The sequence below is a fragment of the Pongo abelii genome, chromosome 7, assembly GCF_028885655.2.
Source record: "Pongo abelii isolate AG06213 chromosome 7, NHGRI_mPonAbe1-v2.0_pri, whole genome shotgun sequence".
Classification (NCBI taxonomy): domain Eukaryota; kingdom Metazoa; phylum Chordata; class Mammalia; order Primates; family Hominidae; genus Pongo; species Pongo abelii.
The window spans coordinates 147,352,823-147,377,121 of NC_071992.2; the positions used below are offsets into that span (position 1 = coordinate 147,352,823).

At 39.2% G+C, this 24,299-nt stretch overlaps 1 protein-coding gene across 2 annotated transcripts in view; it reads right to left on the bottom strand.

The window, feature by feature from the left end:
- ADCY8 (adenylate cyclase 8) overlaps positions 1–24,299 on the bottom strand; it is a 263,423-nt gene that overhangs the window by 186,535 nt on the left and 52,589 nt on the right. For both annotated transcript variants that reach the window (XM_024251209.3, XM_054518826.2), the window contains exon 2: positions 22,983–23,132. In XM_024251209.3, the coding sequence (XP_024106977.3) occupies positions 22,983–23,132 (150 nt within the window). The remainder of the gene's footprint in view (positions 1–22,982; positions 23,133–24,299) is intronic.

The following is a 24,299-nucleotide window of genomic DNA, read 5'->3' on the forward strand; positions in this document are numbered from 1 at the left end:
ACTGTGATAACTTATATTGCTCTTTTGAGCTTTGGTTTCTTCATCTACAGAGTGAGAACAATACCTGTCTCCCAGGATTGTTTAGACTAAATGACAAAGCTCCTTATGAAAATGCTCCTTATAAAGGTGATTAGAAAATAGCAGTGGCCACCAGATATGTTTTAATTCTTCCCAGTGCTCAACTCACAGGCCATGGTCTGCATTACTCTATAGTCTATATTTCATGGATATGGTATGTGATTTAAAGAATGAGTCACAAAATTCAGGTATTCAGGTTTCATATTTTGTTGGTTTTTTTCTTTTTATGTTTTTAAGGAGTGAAGATTTTCTCAGATGCCTTTATTAGCAGTTCTAAAATACATCAAACTGGAAACTTTGGGACAAAGCTCTTTCCTGATTTGTTCAATCATTGCTAGATGCCCACTCTGTGCCAGGAGACCCCAATGCATAAGGCAGGCCAAGGCCACACTTCACAGACAGAAGCTCAGGTTCTGTAAGTTAGTTGTGGGAACTCAGGCAAGTTACTTAACCTCTCCAAACCTCATTGTCCTCATCTGTAAAATAATAGTAGCTCCCTTGTGAGATTATTCAACACAGTGTGATACGTTCTTGTAACATGCTTAGTGGCACTGACATGCCATGGGCATGTGGAGGTGGGGGAGAGAGAATGAAGAGTGGTCTGTACTAGATGCAGGCAATAAGAGGGACCGTGGTCTGTAGAGAATTTAAAATAATTAAAAAATGACTAAAAGTTATTCTGCTTTTTTTTTTTTTTTGAGACGGGGTCTCGCTCTGTTGCCCAGGCTGGAGTGCAGTAGTGCATCTCCGCTCACTGCGAGCTCCGCCTTCCGGGTTCACGCCATTCTCCTGACTCAGCCTCCTGAGTAGCTGGGACTACAGGGGCCCACCACCATGCCCGGCTAATTTTTTGTATTTTTTTAGTAGAGATGGGGTTCCACCATGTTAGCCAGGATGGTCTCGATCTCCTGACCTCGTGATCTGCCCGCCTCGGCCTCCCAAAGTGCTGGGATTACAGGCGTGAGCCACCGCACCCGGCTAGTTATTCTGCTTTTTATCATCACTATTCCTTCACAGTTTTAAACAATGGCAGTGAAAAAAACAGTCTTTGCTCCCAGGTGACTGCTTGATAGATGGTGTGGCATCATGCACATCCTCCGTGGCTCTCCATGCTACTCCAGTGATTAGCCCTTCTCATGTAGAATAACCCACGATCAGTTTAACCTTAAGTAATGCTTAGGACATCAGTGGTATTCTTTAGCTGAGGTCTCAGTCTGATATAGCAACAATTCTAACATTATGAAATAAAGAGGAAGGCACTTTTTTTCTTTGATAATAAAATGATAAACACTTGGGGAAAATGCTGAGGTCTCCTGAAAGGTATTTAGTCAAGTGTGAGGAATAAAGAACACATTTGCTGAGCCCAGAAGACATTAGACACTGAATCTACTGCTAAGTAGCCCCCTTTGGAAAAAATCTTTCTCTTAACCACGTCTTAGGGCTTAAAGACTTCAAAGTCTTTTTAGAGAGTGCCAAAACGTCTTTTTACAGGAGTTTCTCTACTTCTATCAAGACGCAGAAAACACTGCTAAGCATTGTGTCATTAACGACTGTGTGAAGGTTAACTTTATGTGTCAACCCTCTGGGCCATGGTGCACAGATATTAGATTAAATGTTATTCTGGATGTTTCTGTGAAGGTGATTTTGGACAAGATTAACATTTAAATTGATGGACTTTGAGGAAAGCAGATTGTCCTTCATAATATGGGTGGTCCAATCAGTTTGAGGCCTAAATAGAGAACAAAAAAGCTGATCTCTCCGAAGCAGAAAGGAATTCTCCAGCAGATGGCATTTTGATCTGAAATGCAACATTGGCTCTTGCCTCAGTTTCCGGTCTGATGGCTGTAGAATTTGAATTGCAGATTCTGGACATGCTAGCCTCCATAATTGAATGCACCAATGCCTTAAAATAAAGCTCTCTTTCTCTTTCTCTCTATCGACACATTCTCTTGGCTCTGTTTCTCTGTGGAACCCTGACTAATATACCTAGTATAGTTATTATCATGGCTGTTGTTACTGTAACTATCGTTATTATTAACTACACTTGTAGCTCCCATCATTTTGTCATGTGAAGACCCCGTATTAAGTTTCTCAGAACTTCCCAAATGTGTTCCTGGCCACAATGATTTGCCAAAAATAGATTATAACCTGGGTGTGCAGCTCTTGGGGCTGCCAGAGTCTTCAGGTCAGTCACTTCTAACCATGAGCAGCATCTTTACGTGGCCCTAGAGCAAATCTTAACCCTTCTTATGTATGTAATGATGTGGACAAAGTTGGAAGAGACTGCTTCTTATGCATCATCTCCACCCCTGCCAACAGGGATCAGATAAGGAAACTGAGGCTCAGAGAAGATTAGGGACTTGCCTAAGATCACACAACAAGTGATTAGTGGGACCAGGATTTTATTAGGTTCATTATCTCTGAGCTTTATTGATGCAGTGTCTTTTTCTCTTAATATTTGTATCCTAATATATTTTGTTGATTTATCTTATGTTCTCCATTAAATTATAACTATAGGGTCCTCTCTGCAGGGACAATGACACCTTTGTGAGTTTCTGAATAGTCCCTGGCTCAGCTATGCATGTGCTTTCAACCTAATCTTCCTACGTCCATACAGCTTTGCAGGATTAACTCAGTTGCCTGCTCCCTAGATCAGCAGTCCCCAGTTCCTGGGCCATGGACTGGTAGTGGTCCACGGCCTGTTAGGAACTGGGCTGCACAGCAGGAGGTAAGCAGTGGGCGAGCTGGCAAAGCTTCATCTGTATTTACAGCCACTCCCCATTGCTCACATTACCACCTGAGTTCTGCCTCCTGTCAGATCGGTGGCAGCATTAGATTCTCATAGGAGTGCAAACCCTATGGTGAACCACGCATGTGAGGGTGTAGGTTGGGTGCTTCTTATGGGAATCTAATACCTGATGATTTATCACTGTCTCTCATCACCCCCAGATGGGACTGTCTAGTTGCAGGGAAACAAGCCCAGGGCTCCCACTGATTCTACATTATGGTGACTTGTATAATTATTTCATTACATATTACAATGTAATAATAGAAATAAAGTGCACAATAACTGTAATGCACTGGAATCATTCCCAAACCATCCCCCTCCACCCTGGTGTGTGGAAAAATTTTCTTTAGAGAAACTGGTCCCTGGTGCCAAAAAGGTTGGGAACTGCTGCCCTAGATGATATTGTGTTGGTTCCACCAGTTGGAATTCACCAACTCTGGTGGAAAGCAATTGGGGATGTTTCCTCGTTGTTTCTTTTTTAGGTCACTCTCACTTCTGGTTGCAGAATGGCTTATAGAAAATCAAGAATGTAAACAGACCCGTTAGGTTACTCTGAATATCCAATGAGGTTATTCTGAGTGTCCAATGAGAAATGACAGGGACTTGGAACATGGTGGCAGGGAGAGAGGTGAATGGCTTTTAGATCTATTTTTGCTATGGTATGACAGATTGGCTATGAGGGATGGATGAAAGAAAGGCATTCGGGATAATTTTTGTGAAGACTTGGCATATAGGAAGGATTCAATAACATTAGGTACTGATGTTATTAATATGCTCTCTGAAGTCAAAGTCTAGTGAATCTTACACCTCTTTAGGTTTAGCACAAGTCTGGTATACAGTAGGAGCCCAATAAACTCTTGCTTGCTGAATATCTCTGGTGTGTTACTGTGTTAACAAGTGGTCATTGTCATGTTAATTATTGTGTGTTAATAACAAGCTCCTGGTGATAGAGTTAGACATCACCTGTATTTGGTACTCTTGCTTAGATTATTTATAAGTAAAAGTATTATTCCCAGTTACAGAAGCCCTGCTGAGAAGGAACCTCTTACAAGAGGGTTAAGTGTGAATTAAGAATACTGAACATGATATTGATACACATAGAGAACCCAATGTTACTTGTATATTACTGTAGAACTTACAGTTCTGTGTTTTCTCATTCCCATGTCTCTATAATCACAATTTTAAAAGGGGTTCATTGCTCATTATAATATCATTCATTTATCTATTGAGATAATCATTCATTAAATATTTTTTCAAACTCTCAAAATGATGCAATTTACTGAAGAAAATGTTGCTACTCTTACAGAGCTTCAGGCAAGTCAATAAGGATAACTGAGTGTGATAAATGCAGTGATGGATGGAAGGTTAAGGACAGTGCAAACCCAATTAAGGATGTCTGGTCTCAGGGAAGCCTTCCTGGAAGAGGTGATATGTGAGCTGAGTTTTGGAGCACAAGTAGACTTTAGCTAGATGGATAAGAGTGATGATGGTTTTAAGTAGAAGAAATTGTATGAGTGAAGCAATGATGATATGACAAAGATGATGTATTCATGGAGCTTCAAATAGTTGGATGTGGAGTTAGGCAAGGACCAGATTATAAAGAGGCTTGTGTACTAAGCTGGGTACTAAGCTTGTGTACTAAGATGAAGCTTTCAACTTCATCTTGAAAGCTATTGGGGGCTACTGAACGATCTCTTCTTATTTAAAGTACAATTTACATAGAGAATAGTATACATATCACAGGTGTACAGCTCTATGAATTTTCATAAAGTAAAACCACTCTCATAAACAGAATCTACCTAGAAGCAGACCATAATAGAACCCTAAAAGCCACTTGTGTCCTCATACAATCACCACTCTTACAAGGAGGAGGGAATACATTATTTCAATAATAAAGCAAAAGCCCAAGAGAGAATAGCAATCATTTTGATGAAACCATTACCAACCATACTCTTATTGAGCACTTACTATGTGTCAAGCCCTGTACATGAATCATCTCATTTAGTCCTCACAACAACTGATGGGGTAGCTGTGAGATTTCAGTGTATATAGGTCAATACAGAAAAATATATGTCCACAATCTGCTGTCATCTCTCATCATGTGTGTTTTGCTAAACCTTAATGTTCCACTTGTCAACAGGGCTGGGATCAATTTGCAACACATACACATACAGACAATGAAACAGATCAGACTTAGACTTTGATTCATTTGCTTTGTAATGACAAAACAATTTGCAAGGTAATAATAATAAAGCCAGAAATAGGACAACATTTAAAAAACTTAAAAAGACCCAAAATATCTATTTTGGAATAGCTTTCCGAGTCTGAAAAATGATATTTCTTAAATGATCGATGCAATCAAAGTAGAGATTTTTATATTCTCTTAGGGCCAGTTTATATTTATCTATAAACCTGTTTTGTAGTTAGAGAGTGAAAATGTTTTGTTCATTTAAAATGAATATTCTTTTCTGGCAGTCATTTAGGAAACCACATGAATGAAGCCCAACACACTTGCCACCCTGGTCTTATGCTACCTGTGAGAAGAAAGCAATTTTATTCTGGAGTATGACAGGCTAAGTTTCAGTACATTTTCTAGCTGAGTGACCTTCCTTCAGCATCAGTTTTTTTTTTTTTTTCCCCCAAAACCATCTGGGATAAGGAGATAAGCATCAGTTTTTTTTTTTTAATCTGTAAAATGGGAATGATAATTAGCCTCTCATGGAGTGGCTCATGTAAAAATGACAACTAGAGTGACTAACATAAGTGGGAGCTAAATCCTTCTCCACATTTATTTTCTTTTACACTTTAAAACCTTAACATGAAGCAGAAAAAAAGGTTAATACTAGTGCATTTACTTCCATCCCATGCCTCTTCTGACAAGTCACAACTATCTACAGTATCTACAATAAAATTCTCCCTTTTCCTGTAAGCCTGTAGGTACATGTGTTTTTTGTCCAGTAGTATCCTATAGAGTTTTGGGAAGGGACTCATGGACAACTCAAACTTACTAAATGTGGTAGATTGCTTGCACATATGTGCATAATAATTCCTTTTGGGTAATGCCTTACATGTTGATTCTTGGCTTAGTCATGTTACTTGCCTTGGCCAATGGGACAACAGCAAATGCGGCATAAACAGAATCTTTAAAATTGTTTGTATGTTAGGGCTTATGTTTTCTTTTGCAATGCTTGAAACCGTGAGACAACTATGTGAATGTACCTGCACTAGCTTGCTGGAGGATGAGAGGGCACATGGTGAAGAATTAGATGCCCTGGTCCACAGTCTTCTAAAATACTAGGCATGTGAGTGAGGCTACCCTATACCATCCAGCAGCCAGAGTCAGCAGAGCTGATCAGACCAGAACTCTCCAGCCAACACACAGATTTGTGAGCTAAGTAAATGGTGATTGCTTTAGGCCACTACATTCTGGTGTTATTTTTTTACAGAGCAAAAGATAATTGATACAAGGAATTAACACATATGGAAAGACAGGATGGTTGATTAGGCTACTTGACTAGGAAGGAGGGCTAACGTCTTCCGAGTGCTCCTGTTGTGTGTGGCAGTTGTCACCTAGCTTACCTCATTTGATCCTCACAGCTACTCAGTGGAGCAAAAAAGCGTATTATATATCATTCAAGGACATATCACAAAGTGGGCATTATTATCTTGTTTTATAGTTCTGAGTATATTGACTCAGAAATGAAGAAATTTGCTCAAGAGACTCAACAATGCAGATGACAGAACCAGATTTGAAAACTTGGTAAGCTTGACACACAAGCCAATACTCTTTTGAATACTCTTGATAATATGTGTATACAAACTGCTTCCAAAGCTGTCTCTCTATCTGTAGAGTAGACTAGCACTCTATCCATCAAAGCACCCTTCGTTTGTGTGACCCATTATCCCTTGATGGGTTTTCCACCTCCCTAACTTCTGAGCTTTTATTATCAAGAATGGCAGCCTTTGCTGGCTCCTGTCTTGGATGAGGGACAGATGCCTTGTGCCCGGGATGCTTTCTCTTGGGGGCCTGAATCCTGAAGAATCAAAATTACTTACAAGCTAATGGCTCTAGCTAGAAACACTAGAGACTGATGAGATCAGCTGGAATGGGGCATAAAGGACTGTGGTGGGCATGGTAGCCAAGACCTCCACATCTCTTCCAACCACAGCCAGTGCAGTGTTTTTTAAATTGGAGTTTGTGACACATTTGTGGGCTTGAAATCAAGTTTAGTGGATCATACACAGCAGGCAAAAATGAAATAGAAGAAAATAGAAAATATCAGACTCTAACAACTATAAAAGTAAGTTTTTTTGTGAAGATTTCATTTGTTTTATATATGCCTGTATGCCTTTGTGTACTAAATCATCAAGTAAAATGAACTTCTTACTGGGAGTTGCAGTTGAAAAAATAAAAAGGCCATGAGTATTCCTTCCTGAATAGGTGAGGCTGGAAAGCTAATGATTTAATTTCCCAGAATCCTTGCAGCTCTGGATATTGCTTGAGTTTTGCCAGTTAGATGTACTCCTGCAAGATTTAAAACATGAAGGTTAAATGGGGAGCTTTTTTAGCTACTTCTACTTTTCATTCCTGGCAACCACAGTTACAGAGATAATGGATTTTTAAATAGCAGCCCTCCAGTGTCTAGTCACAAGTTTTGTGGCTGTTCAGAAGGTGGCCATTGTCCACATATTGCCAGGGTGGATCTAGAAGGCGACATACCTCTGGAGCTAACAGCTGTGGCAATGGTGGTTTTCTGATCTATGCCCTTTATAATAAATGGGAAGCTGCTTCACCAGGTCTAGAAGAGAAGCTTCGATCTATCAAGAGAGAATTTCACCCACCTCCAAGGCCCATGGGCAAGAACAGTGCTGTCCTCTTGTTTAATCGTGGGAGAGGTGAGAGGAGAAGGAAGGCATTTTATAATTTTATCAACACTCTCAAAAATCCTTTCTAAAATTCATCAGGCCCTTAGAAATTATGTACACCCTGGAAGTTCTTCTGACCATATATTTGCAAATATTGCACCACATATCTCTCTACCATCCCATTCCATACCCAAAGAACATGCGTACTTGACTCTGTTTGACTATTCAATTCAATTCCCTTCAATAAACAGTAATCATGCTGACATGTGACAGGCTCTGAGTGTGCTGCTGGGAGTTAAATATGTCACCAGCCCTGAAGAACACACAGTCTGTGGGGAATGCAGGAGCAAGAAACTCCCAGCCACAAAACAAGGTCCATTGTAGAAGCAAGAACCTTGAACTCTGGGGACACTAAGAGTGACACGGGGGATGGGGAAAGGGTACCAGTTGGTGTCAGTCCCTAAATTAGTTAAGCCACAAGCATTTATTTCAAATAAGTGTCACAGTGATTCAGTGAAGCAGGCTGGATTATTCCAATGTAACAGATAAGAAAGCTGAAGCACATAAAGTTATATTCTTTGCTCAATTTTATACAGCTAATGAGATGCAAAGCTGGTGTTCCAAACCAGGCCCGTCCAACTCTATTGTCTATGTAGCCATTAAGTTGCCTATAAATACAGTTCAGATTCTCTCAGAAATTCGTCTGCTGAAAGAATTCTAACATTGAAAGATCAGAAGTCACAGACAGATTGGGGTGTTAGCTATTGGAAAATTCCCAGTGACACTCCCTGCAATTCTGAAAATTTCTTTTATACTATAGTAAATTCAAAATCCCTTAAAATGCATTCTATAATTGGTGATGGGGACAGGATATTTTATAAAAGCTACTAAAATATTGCTTCAGTATGCTAAAAAAAAAAAAAAAAACCACCACATATCTTTTGTATAACTGCAAATGGTAGTGTGGTAAAGACCTTTACATTGTAATTTTTTTTCCCCCCAAGAACATTCTGTCTACTCCCAGGGGGTAGGGGTAGTGGTTGATCCAGGTTTTGTGGGTCCTGAGACTTAAATAACTTGGGGGTGGGGTAAGAGAATCCTCTTTAAGAAAAACTGTGAAAATCATAACTGCAAACTTGCTAGGGCCCTTCTGAAGGCCTTAGAAGGGGTTTGCGAGTGAAGGCCTTTGAAGCTTAACCATCATTGGCTTCATGATAAGGGCACTTCTGATAAAGCAAACTATATTTCATTATTGTAAGTGTCAGAAGATGCTAACACCTGGAGAACTACCTAACCCATGACTGCATGTGGACAGATAGAGCAAATTATTGCTTATTTCAAGTATTAATATGCGACAGTTTCCATAGATACCTGATTATCCCTATGCCATAATACATGCTTCAGAGGTAATTTGAACACCATCTTCTACCTAGTGAATTCTTAGTTTCTAATTCAATTTTTATAATTCTGAAGTCGTTTCTTATTCATTGATATATATTTTATGCACTCATCTACTTACTGAAATTTAAAAAATATTGAATTTATATTTTATCTTGATGTGGAACTGAGCTTTTCACATTTATTTAAGAAGATCATATTTTAATATCAATTGGAGGAGCTAATTTGGAAGTTGAAAGATAATGAAAATTCAAATAAGAAGCCCTTTGCTTGCAGCATTCTCAGGAGATTATATATCCTCCTCAAATATGATATTTAAAAAATTTTTTAAATAATTTACATTTGTAGTGTGTTTACAGTTAAAAATTACCTTTACATGGAGCTCATTTTATATCAAAACAACCTTGGTAGAATTATTAAAATGATTTTACAAGCGAGGAGACTGAAGCTCAGAGATTACCTTGCTCAAGGCCAACCTGTCCCATCACGCAGGACACCAACCCCGTATTCTGCTTCTGCTGCATCTCAACTATCAAGAAAGCATGACCATCCAGGCCAGCGCTCCAAACAGAAATTGATCAGAGGCTGGAAGTCTCCACCCCTTTACTACTATATCTCCTCACATTGCTTGGAGAAACTGCCCAGGTCAGGCGTGAGCACATGGTGTTTGCAACCTCCTCCTCAGAGCCTTTAATAAGTGGAATTATTAAACTTTTCACACGGCGTTTAACTGTGAGCTTGTGTCAATTTTCTGCTCATGAGAAGAACAATGATCACTCCAACCTTTCTTATTTATACTTGAAAAACAGAAAATATCAGAATCAACAGAGCTTACTTGGACAATACTTGTAATACTCATTCATTCAGTGGGTCTCTTGTTTTTTCAATCATCCATGAGGTGTCATCCAACCTTCTTTGCTTTTTTCCTCTTTTCATACTCCAAACATCTCTATTGGTTTCTCCCTTTAATTATTTAAAATCAATTCAGTCTCTGGTAGTCTGAGGATTTTGCTTTCTGTGGAATGTATATATTTCACGATTAAAGAAAATGCCTAAAGGAGAGAAGCAATAAATATGGACTACACCACTACCAGTGAGAACTCTTATTGGGCACCTACTATGTTTCAAGATTTGTACATGAATTATGTGATTTAATCCTCATAACAATTAAGAGATAGGGGTATTTATTACCACTATTCCACAGATGTGTAAATTGAGGCACAGAGAGGTTAGGTACTTGTCCTAGGACACACAGCAAGTAAGTGGCAGCACCGAGATGTGCACACAGGCATCTGGATTCATTAGTGAATTCTCCTTTTTCATGCTCTGTGTTGCACAATCTGATTTAGAGTTCATCCTTTTCTTGGGTGCAGTGGATCACACCGGGCTGACTCTCGAGTCATAATCTTTTCCATGACTCCATCTAATCTATTGTGAAATATCTTTCACTACTCATTCATGCATCTGACAAACTGTTCTTCAGCAAACGTGTAGTAAGGAACGAGTTAGTGGCAGGCCCTGTGCTCTGCACTGGGGAGAGCAGTGGAGAAGCTTCACTCTGCCTTCACCATGCTTGCAGTCTGCTTGGCTGAGAAACTCAAAATGACTATAATGAAATATTAATTACATTACCATAGAAGTCAGCACAAGGCATCATGTGTCTCTTGCATATTCCAAAACGATTCCGGAATAATTGTGTGAAAACTAAAATGCTTTGAGCTGTTGGGGAATCAGGGGTTGTAAAGATGAAATATTTACATCCCTGTAATTAATATACAAAAGACATGGCTCCCATAAATCTAAAATGCAAATTCAGTTGGACAGTGAGAAAGAAGAAAGAAGAGTTAATGGAGTATAGAGTTCAACAAGAACATTCTCTGTTGGATATGAAAATTCGTGCAAAAACTAGCCTCTAATTTACTAAAGAGAGAAGAAAAATGATTCTTCAATATCTGTCGATAATAATCACATATTTGGGGAAAGAGAAATGCTCATTGGAAATGCTCCTTAAGTTAATTATTACTTTACTCATTTGATACAGTGTTAGTGAATGTTTAAATACCAGGGTAGATATTATAGGGGAAAAAAATCACAATTCCTCCATGGATCAAGGAACTTGTAATCTAGCAGAGGAGATATGAAGACATGACATATATAACTCTAAGACTAAGTTGGAAGCTGCCAAGCTTACCAAACTCTAGTTTGTTACAAAAAAATTCTATTTAAAAGTCTCCTCTTGTTTTTAATTCCGGCACCTAACTCAGGACTTGATCCACAGTATGTATTCTATAATGCAGTAACCTAATTAGATTTTGATAATTTGTATTTGACTATCACCAAAGCTCTGAAGAGAACTCTTGAGTAGAAGGCTCTGAGAAAAAAGTCAATTAATGTAGAATTTTGATTGGATTTTAATGCCTTTGCTGAGTCCTGAATAACGAAGTGATCAAACAAGTGTACTAGATGGCCCCTGGACCAAGCTGTGCCTGAAGCCTGCTTAGAAATAGAACTCAGGTCTAATGCTGGTTGGGGAGGAAGATCGTCTACCATGGAATAAGTGATGTTCTGTTATTATTAGTAGTTTTCTCGTACTTGATGGGTAGGAAAGGAGAAAGCTGGAGCCTTTAGAATACTTTGGAAGAGCTACAAGAGCATAAAATCCCATGGTAGAAGGGCAAAGGGAGCTTCCTGAAGAACGCACTATCCTCAGTCTGGTCAGGACATATCACTGCAGGTGGGAGCCTTCACTGGAAGCTGGAACCTTCATGGGCCACTGGGTCTTTTCCTCTGGGTAGCTTTAGTGTGTGTTGAACTATATATTTTCCCTATATTAAGACAACTCATCTGATTTCTCCACATCACTATGTATATTCCTATCGATCACATTACAGTCCTGTTGTGACAATTGTACAACTGCCCTTGGATATTCAGTAACATGAGGCAATACGTTCTTCTTATGAGTTGAGTTTCCTATCATTTGAGACTAAAAGAGCATGCCCGATGTGGAAGGGAGGGCTAGGGCCCTCCCAAGGGAAAGAGGGATAGATTGTGAAGAGCATCCCATGTTGAAGGACATCATAGCATGATAATTGGTTATATGGGCTCTGGAGCAAAACTGTTTAGGTCTGAGTACCAGCTGTGCAACTTACTAGCTGTTATTTAGCTTGTCTGTTTTTCAAATTCCTCACCTATAAAATGGAGGTAAAAATTCACCCACTTCATAGGATTTATCTGAGGATTGAATGAAGTAATCTATGTGAAGTACGGAACCTCACACATAGTAAATGCTATATCAGAGCCAGTCACTGTTACTTCCATCTAGGCAACGTTTAAGGAGGGGAGAGAGGTAAGAAATGGGTCTGATTTCATTCTAAAGGCAACAGGAAGTTGTATTTGTATCCTAAGCTGGCATAAAAAATTACCGCAAAATTTGGTGGTTTAAAACAGTAGAAATGTATTCTCCTACAGTTTTGGATGGTCAGAAGTCTGAAAGGAAGGTGTTGTCAGGGTTGGATTTTTTTCTGGGGCCCTGATGGGGAAACTGTCCCATGTCACTCTCCTGGCTTCTGGTGGCTGCCAGCAGTCCTTGCAGATGCCTCACTCCAACCTCTGCCTCTGCCTTCACGTGGTGCTCTTTTGTGCATTTCCTGCTTCTGCCTCTGAGATTCTCTGTGTTCTCTTCTTATAAGGATACCAGTCATATTGAATTAAGGCCCACCCTAATCAAGTGTGATTGCATCTTGAATAAATCCGTAAAGAGCCTATTTCCAAGTAATATCACATTCTGAGGTTCGGGGGAGCATGCATTTTAGGGGGACATTATTCAACCCAGAACAGAAGTCATAGAGATCACCTAACTAGATGTAGATTTTAGAAGGATCACTCTGGCTGCAGCCTGGAGAATGAATTGCAGGGAACGAAAGGGTTGTTACAGAGATCCAGGAGAGAAATGGAGAAGGAAGTAGGGTTAGAAACGTTGGAAAAAATATGAAAGATGGATGAGAAAGAGAATTAACCGCTCATAATTGTTACTGCATGTCAGGGAAAATGGAGAGGACGGGGGTAGTGTGAGCTTGAAGAGTTGGTGGACAAGTGGTACTGTTTGTTCGCTAAGACAGGAAATACTGCAAGGGCAAATGTTTTGGGAAGGAAAGATCAATACTTGTTGAGAAAATGAAGGATGAAATAATGGTTTTGCCTTATGCCAGGTTTCCTTTTGCTTTGACGGCATAGTTCTCAGCCTGTGTCTCAACTTTCTAGATTCCAACGGCCGATCAAGAGTAGTGTCAATGTTTTTAAAAGATCAACTTGGAATTTTGGACTTTTCATAAATAATTTACAGAATAGCACTGCATCACAGTGGCCTCCCTACCCAACTTAAGTGATTCACTAGCCTATCTACTGTGAAAGGCTGTCAACAGTATACACTGAACACTCATAGCTAGCTGGTTCTTTCAAGTCTACCCCCCATGTCTGCTAGTTGTGTCCTATCTTTACCAAGAGGCAGTAATGTTTGTTTTCAAATCTGTTTATGATGAACAAGCTTTTGTTTCTATGAAAAATGAGTTGAATACTATGCTATACTCAAAACTTTCATTCTAAAAACATTGCTTTCAAATGAGGTGTGGGCAAGACATTTGCAAAAGATTAGAAGAAAAAAAATTCTAGGATGGTTTTACACCAAGATAGCTGAGATAGTGCCGTTAAATTATTTTACCTCTTTTATAGCCAATCTATTTTGGGTGTGACTCATGCAAAATAGTAAATGTAGAATTCTGGTCAACTGACCCACACTCAAGTCCCACTAAAATAAGCTATTTTAGGCATGGGTTATTTTAAAAATACTTATTTTATTTTTCTCCTGCTCTATTTTACTGCCACTCTTGAAAAGTGCCTTCAACTGTTTCAAGGCAACAGAGCATGTCTTCTCTTCAGCATTTTATAGTTAGGCTATATTATGTTTCCAATTTCAATTTCTTTAGTCAAAATTATCTGCACAGACTTTCAAGATAAAAAGCCCCCACAGAGTTCTTCAGCAGCTCCTCCAGCTCCTCCAGGCTGGATCAAAGGTGTTGGAGGTCCCTGATGGTGATTGATTTCTTCTTTCTGGATGGCCACTGTATGCAAATTATAATTGCACATGGGCATAGGGTCATGAACTGTCTTTGAATCAAGGGTAGCATTAAAAATTTGTATTGCTTATGGATGCCAAATTTGAATAAGAACACAAATAACAAGAAGAAAAACTGTTGTTACTAGAATCAGAATACCTTCTACTTTGAAACTTAGGATATGGCCCAGGTGATCCAACAGTTCAAGGATCAGCCATGACCCCCAGCTCTCATCTATTGAGGCCCCACTATATCAGCCAATGGGTCAGATGCTTTCTATATATTGCTTGATTTTCTTACAACCAGCTTGAGATCTAGGGATTATTATCTTCGACAGATGTTGAATCTAAGGTTGGTGTACACACAGTCACCCAGATATAGACTTAGAGCTAGGAATCAAATACAGGTTTGTTTTTCTTCAAAGCCTTCACGTCTTCCATCATGCCAGAAAACGCAAATAATGTGCTAGGAAGATTGCAAAGAACCAGGCAGCCAGATGGAACGCAAGAGCTGGTGTCCCACCCACATCGGGTAAACACAGTTCTTCGAGTGAAGTCAATTGTTACAGGGAGATCAGAGGCCATTAACACTGGTACTGTGCTTGCCACTCAAAACCTTCCTGGCAATTGGAGGGAAGCATGGTGCTAACCCTGATATAAAAGAGAATGTGAAAAACTCATGTTAACAAAAATGTCTTAGTGCCAAAAAGAAAGAAATAACTTACAACAGGAAACATTAGAGGACGCTTCATAAGCGGGGGCGGGGCATCTGAGCATCAGATTGGGGCATTGGTGAGATTTTCACAGAAATCGCCCTAACATTTGTAGAGTTCTTTACAGTTGAAATAACACTTTTTCAGGCATTATGTTATTTGTCTCCCAAAACACTCCTGTGGGTTAGGGAAGGAATTATCATTTCTAATTGAGAGATGAGGAAACTCACATACAAAATGGTTTGACAACTTGCTCAGAGTCACACTAGCAAGTTAGAAATAGAAATGGGACAAGCATCTAGGTCAATACTGTCCAATAGAAATACAATGTGAACCACATATACAATTTAAAAATTCCCAATTTAAAAATTCCATAAAAAATTAGCCAGAAACAGTTGAAATTCATTTTAATTGTATATTCTAGTTAACCAAATATATTCCAAATATCATTTCAATGTATAATCAACGTTCAATTAGTTTGTAAAAAGTCATTAATGAGATATTTTGCATTTCTTCTTTTCTTGGATTGTCTTTAAAATCTGGTGTGTATTTTACATGCACAGCATGTCTCATTTTAAAACAGGCACATTGCAGGTGCTAAATATACACAGAGGGCTAGCACCATACTGGACAGAGTAGAGATCTTCTGACTTCTAGCCCAGTGTCTTTCTGCTCTGCTGAACTGCCTCACAAATATATACAGAGTGGGAGTGGAACATCTCATCCTAATGGAGCAATAGTGGCATGTCATTTAGGTTCCTGGCAGGATATAGCTGGTACCTCAAAAGGGATAATGAAAGAGATTTATTGAAAAATTAAGGTACTCAACAATGGATGGTAAAGCACCCCAAGGTTAGGAAGGGCAGGCAGCTACAAACATCCCTGGAATCTGGCAAATCCTTTACTCCAAGTGAGGGCTGGCTGATAGGAACTGTGGCTTTTGGTAGATAAATGCAGCCACTGTAAATCTACAATCCAGCAGGGTAGGATATGGGAAGATAAATGTATGGACGTCTCCTTCCTCCCACACTCTAGTTCACGTCCAGTGCCTCCCACTGGCCGAACCCAACAAGAAGCCAGAGGGTAATGAGTCTGTTGATGAGATCCATAAAGGCCACACTCCAGGGGCAGAGAGAATGGCAGAGAAGCAGAGAGGGAGGGAGACAGATAGGGAATGACCAGCAAGAAATCCAAGGCATAGACGTGCGGGGCATCTTTGCTGGGCTGTGTGAGGTGTTGGAGTACAAAGTGGGAGGTAGCAAGTGACATGATTGGAATGTCATGCTGGAGCCAGGTGGTAAATGGGCTGTGATGCAAGGTAAATGAAATTGGGTGGGTTCTATGGGCAGTAGCAATCCTGGGGCTTTCTCACATTTAGTGTGAGGTCTTATATAATCCAAATTAGGCACTAAGAAGATGATCCTGACAGGTGTAATACTCTGTGCTGGGGTTTTGAGATGTGAGTTAGTCATACACCTCCCTTCTCAAATGAACCAACTGAGAAATAGATACGGAAGACAGACAGGAATCGACCAAATCAAATCATTCAATCAAAGCAGCCACTTTATTATTGGCAAACGAATGGGAGACTTGGCTGCAAAGGAAGCAGACACGAGCTTCCTATTTTTTCTTTCTGCTCTATAGCCACAGTTCCCCAGCCAGAGGCAGAGTAGCTGGCTACTGTGGGCTCACTGCATCAGTGGAATCCCTGCAGGGAGGACAGCAGCCTGAATGTCTGGGCTTCCTATCAGGGGTAGGGGACAGCAGCCTGCATAGGTGGTCTCTCTGTGGGGAGGAGAGGAGCCTGCATGGGTGGGCTCCCTGTGAAGAGGACGAGAGCTTGCATGGGTGGGCTCCGTGTGTGGGACAGAGGAGACTGCATGAGTGGGCTCGCTGTGGGGTAGACTGCCTGTGGGGAGGGATCACATTCTTACTCCACAGAAAGGTCTGGAGAATGTATATACAATGGCTTCTAACGCATGAATCCTGCTCTCTGGAAAACAGAAACCAATGGATTCCTGCCTCACCGTCTCAACATCAGCTAGAGAGGGACAAGAATAGGTGAAAGAAAGCAGTGGCATTGGCTTCATGCCCTGCAGAGCTCAGTAAGTTTGTTTAGGTTTTTTTTTTTTTTTTTTTTAAATTTCATAGATCATAAGGAAAATGGAGAAAAGGGAAATAGTTTTATTTTTCAAGAAGAATGTTAAGGTGAGTGACTACAGGTGGCTAGATTAGTATACACTGGTTAGTAACTGGTTAACACCAGTTAGAAAGCTATTTTGTGAGAGGACTTAAACCAGGCAGTACTAGTAAAGGAAATATAGAAAAAAATGTGTGCATGTATGGTAAAGACAGCACCCACAGGGATAGGGTCTGTGGTTGATGTGAACGAATCAGGTACAAGGGTGTATCACAGAGAAAGAGGAGTACTTTTTGGGGGAATGGGAGGATCATGAACAGGCCGAGCTGGTGATACATGTGGGACATGCTGATGAGGCTATCGAGCTGGTGCTGGTGGTGGGAATCTGGAGCTCAGAAAAGAATGTAATGTTAGAGATACTGATGTGGGAACCATCCGGAAGTGATGGTTGAAGCCATGATACAGCACCAAAAGAGAATCAAGACAGGAACAAAAAAGAAGAGGTCAAGGAGAGGCCCTTGAAGGATGCCTACATTTAAGTGTTTGGAGGAGGAAGAGAGATATGTGAAGGAAACAGGAATCTGAAAGACTGGAAAGAAAATCAAGTGCCCTCTAGTAAAATTAAGAGAGGAGAGTGCTTCAAGGAAAGGGGGTTGGGGGGTGACTCAGCAATGCCAAGCGCTGTGAAAATCAAGGATACGAGGATGCAAAAATAAGGCAAGGGTGTAGCAGAACATATAAAGAGATTAATTCCATACAGAAATGTATGAATGAAACTCTCATGGAGGTGACATTTGAGCTGAGTTTTGAAGGATGGATAAGGTGCAGGGATGAAAGGAAAGTTACACCAGGTAGGGAAAAAGGTGTAAACAAAGGCAGGAGTGTAGAGGGTAAGAAGAATGTGCAGGAAACAGTGAATATTTCGGTATAAACTAAAGAATAATGAATATGAAAGATTCTGATAACAGATAAAGCTGAACATGATGGGTGGTCAGTGGGTGGCTTTGAACCTAAGGAATGAAGAATAACAGAAAATGACTTGGAAGTAAGAGGTTTTTGGAGTATGATGAGAAGACCCATCTAGTTGGAGCAGAAAGAATAAAGATTCTAAGGTTCTACCACTTTTAGGTCAACCTTGATTCTCTGAATGAATTAACAGTGACAAAGCTCTACTGTACTAATCAATATTATTTTTAACTTTAAAAAGTCCCCAAGATGTTAAAAGGTACCAAAAGGAATCAAACTAATCAACTCAGAACTCAGTAGGAAACCCAGCTTTCTCAATCTACTGTCCGAACCACCAGTTTACACCAATATTGTCTAACAAAGATATTTAAGTTTAACAGAATTGCTTTAATACAGCTAAAACATCTGCTGCATTTAAAAATAATCTTCCTGCTGCTGCAACATATGGTATCATCAGAAACTTTATTCCAGTGCCCCCAGAGCTTCTGAGACACCTCGAAATGCCATGATTACCATAAGGAGGTTTATACAATTCTCCAAGCTGGAAGAAAAACAATTAATTCATTTTAATATTTAAAATAAATATGGGCCATTTGCATCATTTGGGAGAAGCAGCAGGATTATGAAAACTATAATAATTAGAATCTAACTCCCTAAAGAAAGATGCTTCAAGATGTAGCTTCCAGATGGAAAATTCCCCTAACAAGTTGGCATAAGATGTATGTTCAGCCTGTCCCAGTCTCTCCTGAATTGGGTAAAAGTGCTCTTCCTACTAAGTTTTTTAATGGAGGGCACAATGGGCACAGGTATCTTTATTTTTACGCAAAGGAGTTACTATAATATTCATGTAGGTAGAAGTGAAGCTAGGAGCCAAATTTGAATTCAATATAACTAGTCAAATAAATATTACTCAGAAGATCCTACATTTCAGCCACTATGCTAGATAAAAACCAGAGAATCCATTGAATCATATAGAATAGCTGCCTTTAACTAGTCTTTAGAGGTTGTGGCGAGAGAGATGCACAGATTAGTATATGTCATAAAGTGGGATGCATTCTTTAATAGACTTAACTATCATGGCATGCAGCGAGTACTAGAAAACCATTTCAGCTCTACCTGGGAGAAAAAAGCAAGCCTCATGGAGAAAGGAATGCTCAGACAGAAGAGTAGAGACACATTAGGAGGGAGGTGGATTTCCCAGAACTATTAATACATGGCACAGGGTGGTGAAATAGCAGTTTGGGGAAAGAGACATGCAATGATTGAGATCCAGCGTGGCATGCTGTAACACAGATCTGTCAAAGAATTTCTTCACTTTGGTGTACACAGTACTTTGAATAATGCCTGGTGCATAGTTAACACTCAGGAAATAGAATCTGTTATTGAATGGAAAGCAGTAGTGTTCCACTTAAGAGGTTCACAATTTGCTGCAGGATATCAGAGAAAACCTAGTGTCCGGCATTGCTGTCCTTTAATAGGTCATCGGTATCTTTGCTAATTTCTTTCTTCCCTCTCTTCTAATAATTAAAGTCATACTCATCCTCCAGGTCCAATTCAGAGTAAAGACTGAGTCTTATTTGGCTCTCTCTCTACAGCATGAATGGGTGAATAGATAGATGAATAAATGAATGAATGATCATGGGAATTCTCATAAATCCTTCCAACAAACTACTTTCTCTCTTCCTTTAAGATTTTTGCATGTGTTTTTTGCTCTTTATGGTGTACCCTTTACTGCTTCTCCACTGAGCTGAATCCTATTCATATGTCAGCTCAGGTAAAATTTTTTTTCGATAGCCTTCTCACAAGCCTCCAGGTTAGGTTTGACCCATACACTGTTGCCATACGTGTCTGTGTAGTCATTCAGCTTCTTCTACACCTGGTAAACTCTTTAAGGCCAGGATCTGATTGCTAGACAGCATTATATTCCCAATGCTCAGCAGAGCTCCTGACACATAATAGGCCCTCCATAAAGAAATTCATTCACGGTTGAACAAATTAAATGATTAATTTTTTTTGTATCCTACTGTGAGACAAAAATCATGAGTGCTTGAAAAATCCCACAAAACCCAGTCATTTCTGTTGAATATAACCTATTTGATTCTTAATTTATAATTGCAAAATATTACTATCAATCTTATTTAGGATCATTATCCAAGGAAAAGGTATCTGCTGTCACTTAGGTTCTTACAGCATCTCCTTCACAGGGTATAGAATTTTTAACAATTATGGCATTATAATTAGTTCTGATGAGAGGAAAATGGGAATTCATTTGTCAACAACACATGATATTTTAAAAGATATGGATGGGAACTAATGATGATTCTGGTTGCTATGCACTTAAGGAGAGCCATCATCCTGATTTACCTCCATATAAATAACCCTAAGTTATTACAACTGAGCCAAGTCAATCCATAATAAATTCTCACATGAGTCCTCTTGGGACTGAACTATGTTGACTGATTCATATAAATCATTACACACAATAATGCTAATAGAAACTCTTCACTGACTTGCAAGGGTATCTCACACAAAGTAATTCTAACCATTAAGGAGACTTTTCAGGAAGGATGTTATTGTCCCCATGCCATCGATGGGGAAACTAAGACTCAGAGCTTGCTCAAGCTCACTGAAATAGTAAGTAAGTAAAAATTACTAATCCAGGGCAATCTCATTTGAAAGCCTATGTTTTCTCTGCCAGACTACACTGCCCATCTATTACTGAGGAAGTTCTCAAGGATAATGGAAACCTGAAGCAGAGATCAAATGCCAGTGGAAAGTAACTTTAGCACTGATGATGCGGAGTCAGCTATCTCAGACAATACCCTTGGGTAAATAAAGGGTGGTCAACATGCCACAAATATCTTATCATAGTTGTGAACATAGGACTAAAAGAAGCCTACACAATATTTTACTTAATTCTAGGAACAAAGAACCTTCCACAAAAGATAGTCTTTTCTTGTGTTTTATCCAAGAAATCAATGAAACTGACTTATATGTTTGTATTGCTTTCTACATATTATTTCATTTGAGGCAAATGTAATGCAGAAGAGAAAAATATTGGAACCTATGTATAAAAAAGGAACCTATGGTGGAAAGTTAAATAGCTTAGGTGGTCCAACTAGGAAGTAATAAGAGCCATGACCCAAACTCTAGTGGTCTTTTCACTAAATTCTATTTGTCACTTTCTCTTACCTCTGTATATTATTATTTTCTTCCTCCTTCTGCCAACTTAAAAAAAATAAAGATTAGAGAGAATGGTGGATGATTCCTTCACAATTTTAGATTATTAGATCACAGTGATTCTAAGAAACCCAACTTGAAGGATGAGAAAAGAAGCAAAAAGTCTTATGGAGATGGCAAGGCAATATTTTTTAGTGTCTCCAATATATCATAAACACTAAATAAGAGGCATCCCATACAACTCACCCACAATTTCAGCTCTTGTTGTGACAAAGCATTAAGAACAGTTGAATAAATTATTAATATGGCAGCATTCTCTGAATTGGCACAGATCCCATGGAAAGAGTGACATGCCAGTCTGGCAACTGATCTGTTTTGCACAGGAACATAATACAATAGTCCTGGGAGATACTCATGTTTATTGTACAAGGTGTTTTCTTTCTTAAAGTTATTTTTCTTAATTATTCCAAGGGCTATTCAGAGAAACTACTATGAGGTTCCAGAATTATTTTAGGCAATAACTTAGAAATTCCTTATTCTGAATTTTGTAAAGTCAAAGTAAGATCTGAAAACTCAGTAGTTTCCTCTGCCCTGGGCGACAGCAGATGACAGTGGGAGTTCAGTCCTGTCAGGTGGGCCCTACCTGTCCGTCTCATCCATTAGAGTCACACGGACCTGGCTTCACTCACTTCAAGGATCCCTGACTTCCTGGTGATTTGATGCAAATTAATCATGAAGAAAATGTTGAGTCTTTCTCTGCTACTTTCTTTATGATTTTTGCAAACTATTATTGCCTAAAGTCTTAAATAAGAAATGTGCTGTATTATAAATAATAAGACACAACTTTAAGAAAAAGGGCTTAGTTAATAAAAGGTCTAGTACTGTAGAGATAATATATCTACAAGCATAAAATTTCCAAGAGCATATATACTTGGGATGCTATAAGTTGATGCTAAAACCAGTTTTCAACACATTCTTGATATTCCTTTTGGAAAATTGTGTTCAGAACAAAGGTATTCATGGACTTAAAATATATAAATAGCTTTAATAGGGACAAATCTTTATTTTTTGAAAGTAAATTTAATTTTGGAGAAATATATTATTTGAGGCCAAAGCTACTTTTAAGTTCCTATAACATCCACCCAATCAGGATGTCCAAAAAATTCTTGTATCTTAACCTCTCCAAATTGGAACACATTATTGCCCCCTGCAATCCAACTTCTTTTCCTACTGTATCCCTTATTTTGATGTTGGCATCATGTCCACAGGACTTGTTTGTGTACATCTCTTCTAAAAATCAGGTTGTGGTTTTAGAGACTAGACATGTGTAAGATTCTTCCATCCGCTTACTCTAATTTGAATTGGTAAACAGAAAAAAAAATTTATCTGAAATAACACATTTACAGTTTAAAAGAAAGAGGGTCAAAGATAGGCATGCTGATGATTTTGAGGAATCATGACCTTGTTCATGAACACAGATGTCAGTGAAAGATGTCAGAAAATAAATTTGTGACTGTAACCTCTTTATTTCTTATGGGGAACGATGAATTGAGTGTAGAGAATAAGACCAACCCATTTTGACCTGTAAGTCTAACACAACTATTTCAGACTCTGGAATCCTGTGACATAAACTTTAAGAGAACACTTGAAAGTCAGGATGTGTTTGGGAGTAAAACAGTAGCTCAATATAATTTAGAGACTGGCTAGGTGATAACTAAAGCACACAGCCTTGTCAGTTGGTACCTGTCTTTGGTTCTCTGTCTCCAGGCGCAGCCTGGCCTCCACACACCTCCGAGTCTCCAGGAAAGCTTGGCGCTGGGCCCGGTCTGACAGGTAACTGATGAAGATTCCAGCTGTGTTCATACACATGAATAACACTGCCTGGGCCACAACCTAAAACAAACACAGTCTGGTCAGGTGCTTAAAACAAAAGCTATTTACAAGCAACAATAAAATACACAAATAAATGTGAATTTCCAAAGTAAATCCTAATGTAGTAATCCATATGTTTAATCGCATGTTTGTAGAACTACGCCCTTCATTCAGATCTTGAGGCAAATGTCATCCCTTTGGAGAGGGCTTCTTTCTCCAGTTTCTCCAATTTAAGACTTCTTTCTCCCCAGGTTTAGACTGGGGTCTTCATGGGAAATCTGCTGTGAAAAAGAGGGAATCTGGTTGGCTTCTTCACTCCACCTTCTCTCTCTCCCCTTCACCAGCAAAAGCTTCTGGCTTTTAAGGGGCTGGAGAATATGGTGGGAATAAAAAGAAGAGACTAATAAGAAACAGGAAAGGAATCCATTGAACACCTTTGCCTTAGAATACATTGACTACTATATATAGACTCTGGTGTTCTCAGGTCTTCTTGGATAGAATCCAAGTCTTGTTTGTAACTCAAGAAAAGAAACACATTTTTCTATTTCTTTTCATCTCCACTTCCATTATTCTATTTCTAGGCATCAAAATATGCTTCCTGGACTCTTAAATTGGGCTTCCTACTTTTTCATTTGCCCCCTTTCTTACTACTGTTCGGTCAAGAAAAGCAGATTCTTGAAAAGGGGTCAACACATGGAAAAAATGAACAACAAAGTATGAATTTCTTTATTTTCATGGCTTTAGCCTGAGAACAGGTCACAGCTCATGCAGTGTGTGGTAGCTATAACTCCAATAGAAAACGCAGGTGTCTTAAAGAAGCAAAGAACAGAGTTCCAGGCCACTGTAGCTTCCAGAAAGTGGGAGGAGAATTCCAAAAAGAAAAGAACCCAGTGAAAGAAAACCTAAAATTGTTTTATAACCTCTTATCTGAGCCACATATGCATAGGGAAGACAGTAAGCAATTGAGTTAAGGATAAAATAACTGAACTGATACTTGAACTGCACTCCAAAAGACAAAGACTTTCTTTTGATTTCAATCAAGTTAATTACCTGTTAAAGTGAAACAGAACAAAACAAAAATCACTATTTCCAGGGGAATGTAAGATAATTCAGTCTTAACCATAGAGCATTCACAATGCCCAGAACATAGCACAGAATTATGTGACACAAAAATAAACATTAAAATGT